This window comes from Pituophis catenifer, unplaced genomic scaffold, assembly GCF_029215685.1.
Source record: "Pituophis catenifer annectens isolate HBS135680 unplaced genomic scaffold, rPitCat1.0.hap2 SCAF_2, whole genome shotgun sequence".
NCBI classification, from domain to species: Eukaryota; Metazoa; Chordata; class Lepidosauria; order Squamata; family Colubridae; genus Pituophis; species Pituophis catenifer.
The window spans coordinates 237195842-237198958 of NW_027256882.1; the positions used below are offsets into that span (position 1 = coordinate 237195842).

Sequence of the window (3117 nt, forward strand, 5' to 3'; positions counted from 1 at the left end):
TCTTTACTTTTATATAATTGGCTTAGATGAGTTTTGTTGTTGGGCAGATTGAAAACATAAGTAACCATGGGAGATAACAATGACCATTCATAAAAGCCCTGTGAAAAAGATAGGGCGATCCGAATAATGAATTATCTTTCTGGACTGAATGAATCAATGTAGGCCTTGGAAGAGTGTATGTCGACTGGGCCCCTTCAGATGTTATATCTGATGTGCGGTAATGTGTGAGCTGCTTTCTTAAGACACCTGTGAAATCTTAACTATTGTGCAATTTTCAATCTATTATCTGTACTTAATACTGAATAGTCAGCAAAAAAAACCCTAACAAGATGGCCTTTAAATAGATGGATTTTCTAATTACAACTTACGTTGCTGTCAAAACTGAATCGCTGGACAAGGATTCATCGGCACACTGTCTACAGCAGGGGTGTCAAACTCGTGACGACATGTCATGTGATGTATTGTTAAAACGGGGGTGGGGATGGCCACCACATGACACATTCGGCCCACGGGCTGTGAGTTTGGTCCACAGGATGCTACAAGTGGTGCTGCCCATTTTTTTTTTAAAAAAAATACAATTGAAGTGTCTTTGTCCAATAAAAGGGAGAGGAAGAGATCAGATAGGGAATGTGCAGAAGAGGCGGAGGTAAGAAACAAGAAGTAGAAGGGAGAGAAATTGGATGGTTCGGCAGGAAGTATTTTTCCTATGAAGTGAAGGAATCCTGTTTCAAGTTCTGTGCAACATTTTCCCAGCCTAGGTTTTGTATTGGATTGCAGTCTGTTGCGTATTTAAGATGCCACTTCAGACAGTTGTAGTCAGGACAAGTTCTATAATTAGGCACAGCCTGACAAGTTCAGACAGCACCATTTTGGGTGTTTTGAAAGGCAAAAATGGTGGAGTTATGATTTTACTAATAATGCATTATTGCTGCCAGAAATGAGATGTCCTTGTGGCATTGCTTCTCTCGTGCTCAACTAATTTAACAGTCAGATGACTCTGGACTGTGGCAGGGTAGAAGAGAAGAGGATAATATCATCTAATACTGTATTTCAGGTGATAAATATCAAATCAGTGCTGCCCTGTGTCTACAACCATATCTATATTTTATCTTGTATCTTGTTTTCTTTTGCTTGGAAATTCATTCCTACACTAATTCTATCCTTCCCCTTAATATGTAATAACTTGCTCCAGTTTTTCAGTCTTATGTGATGATATAAAATGATCTTAGCTTTTTTTGACACAGGGGCAATGTATTTGATAAGGAAAATCCTTTATAATAGTAGCCTCACCTGTTTGATAATTATCTCCTTTGCCTTGAGGATCTGATTGCTCTCTATTTAAAGGAGAGTTTCCTGTTCCTACTTTGTTACAACATGAGATTCGGGAAGCCTATTGACTAACATTGTCTTTTACTTGTTTTTAAAGGTCCTGACACACAAGGCTGAAGATGCTGAGATGCAATCAGCTTGGAGACATCTTTAAAGAACCGTGCTCTAAAGAGTGTGGCGTGAGCTCCCCCTGGTGGAAAACAATTAGAACAAAAGTTTCTTGATGTTCAAAGTGCATCGCTCTCAAATTAAGTCATGGCTATTGTCAGCACACCACCCCCTAGTTTCTTTTTCTTTTCGGAAAATGAAGCCGCCGTGGACCCAGTGATAGTACTTCATTACAATTATACTGGAAAGCTTAGCCGTGGAAAAGAAAAAAAATTGACCATCATTGCACTTCTCATTATCTGTGGCTTTATCATCCTGGAGAACCTAATGGTGCTGATTGCCATCTGGAAGAACAACAGATTTCACAACCGCATGTATTTTTTTATTGGCAACCTGGCCCTTTGTGACCTGTTGGCGGGAATCGTTTACAAAGTGAACATTCTGATGTCAGGAAACAAGACTTTGACTTTGTCTTCCAGGATCTGGTTTGTTCGGGAAGGCAGCATGTTTGTGGCACTGGGTGCTTCTACATTCAGCTTGTTAGCCATTGCCATAGAACGGCATTTGACCATGATCAAAATGAGGCCATACGATGCAAATAAAAAGTACAGGGTTTTCCTGCTCATTGGAACGTGCTGGCTTATCTCTCTTTCTCTGGGAGCTTTGCCTATCCTTGGTTGGAACTGTATTGGCAATTTAAGAGACTGCTCCACTATTTTACCACTGTATTCCAAGAAATATGTGGCATTTTGCACCATTATCTTCATAGCCATCCTAGTGGCCATCGTAATCCTTTATGCCCGCATTTACATCTTGGTGAAATCAAGCAGCCGGAATGTCACCAATCACAACAACTCAGAGAGGTCCATGGCATTGCTGAGGACTGTTGTGATTGTGGTTGGGGTTTTCATTGCCTGCTGGTCTCCCCTGTTCATTTTGTTACTGATTGACGTGGCCTGCAGAGTGAAAGAGTGCTCGATTTTGTATCAAGAAGATGGCTTCATAGCTTTAGCGGTCCTCAATTCAGCCATGAATCCCGTCATCTATACACTGGCAAGCAAAGACATGCGCCGGGCCTTCTTTCGCTTGGTGTGTGGTTGTCTGGTGAAAAACAATGTGGCCATGTCTTTGCCTATCCAGCCCACCCCGGATCCGAGTCGAAGCAAATCCAGCAGCAGCAACACTCCGAAACTGAATGATGAATTTCTGAAAACAAAAAGTTTGTCGTACATCACTGAAAAGAATAAACCTCCATTTTATAATGGAAACGTCTGCAAATGAAGTCTGCTGACTGGGCACTTCAAGGATTCTTGTCCTGTGGCTTTTACAGAGCCAAAGAGAAAGGGGTTGTTTTTTTTTTTTTTTAAAGTGGAGTTTCCTGCACTTAACTCATAGGAGGGGCAAACTTGAGACGGCTGCTTAATTCGAAGTGCTTATTTTGAGCACTGAGTTTTAGGCCTTCACCAACTGAGGCAGGAAAGGTTTGGCTGCCTCTGCAAGTTCCCTTGAGGGTGTGTAAAGAAAAAAAAAAGTGCTACCCCTGACATTGCATTCTTGATGCAATTCAACTGAAAAAGTGTACTTACTAGAGAAACAATGTAGAAATTGTCACTGATTACTCTAAAGCACTACATGCAATTCACTTATGTTCCAAAATGCAACTGTGGAAGCCCTTACAGG

At 41.2% G+C, this 3117-nt stretch overlaps 1 protein-coding gene across 1 annotated transcript; it reads left to right on the forward strand.

Moving 5' to 3' along the window:
• Positions 1–1584: 1584 nt before the first annotated feature.
• Positions 1585–2718, forward strand: S1PR3 (sphingosine-1-phosphate receptor 3). The gene has a single exon (XM_070935662.1). It carries the CDS (start codon positions 1585–1587, stop codon positions 2716–2718), a length of 1134 nt encoding a protein of 377 aa, XP_070791763.1.
• The last annotated feature ends 399 nt before the right edge of the window (positions 2719–3117 follow it).

Excerpts from the sequence above, each read along its gene's own strand:
- S1PR3 (XM_070935662.1), top strand. The coding sequence starts at position 1,585 with ATGGCTATTGTCAGCACACCACCCCCTAGTTTCTTTTTCTTTTCGGAA.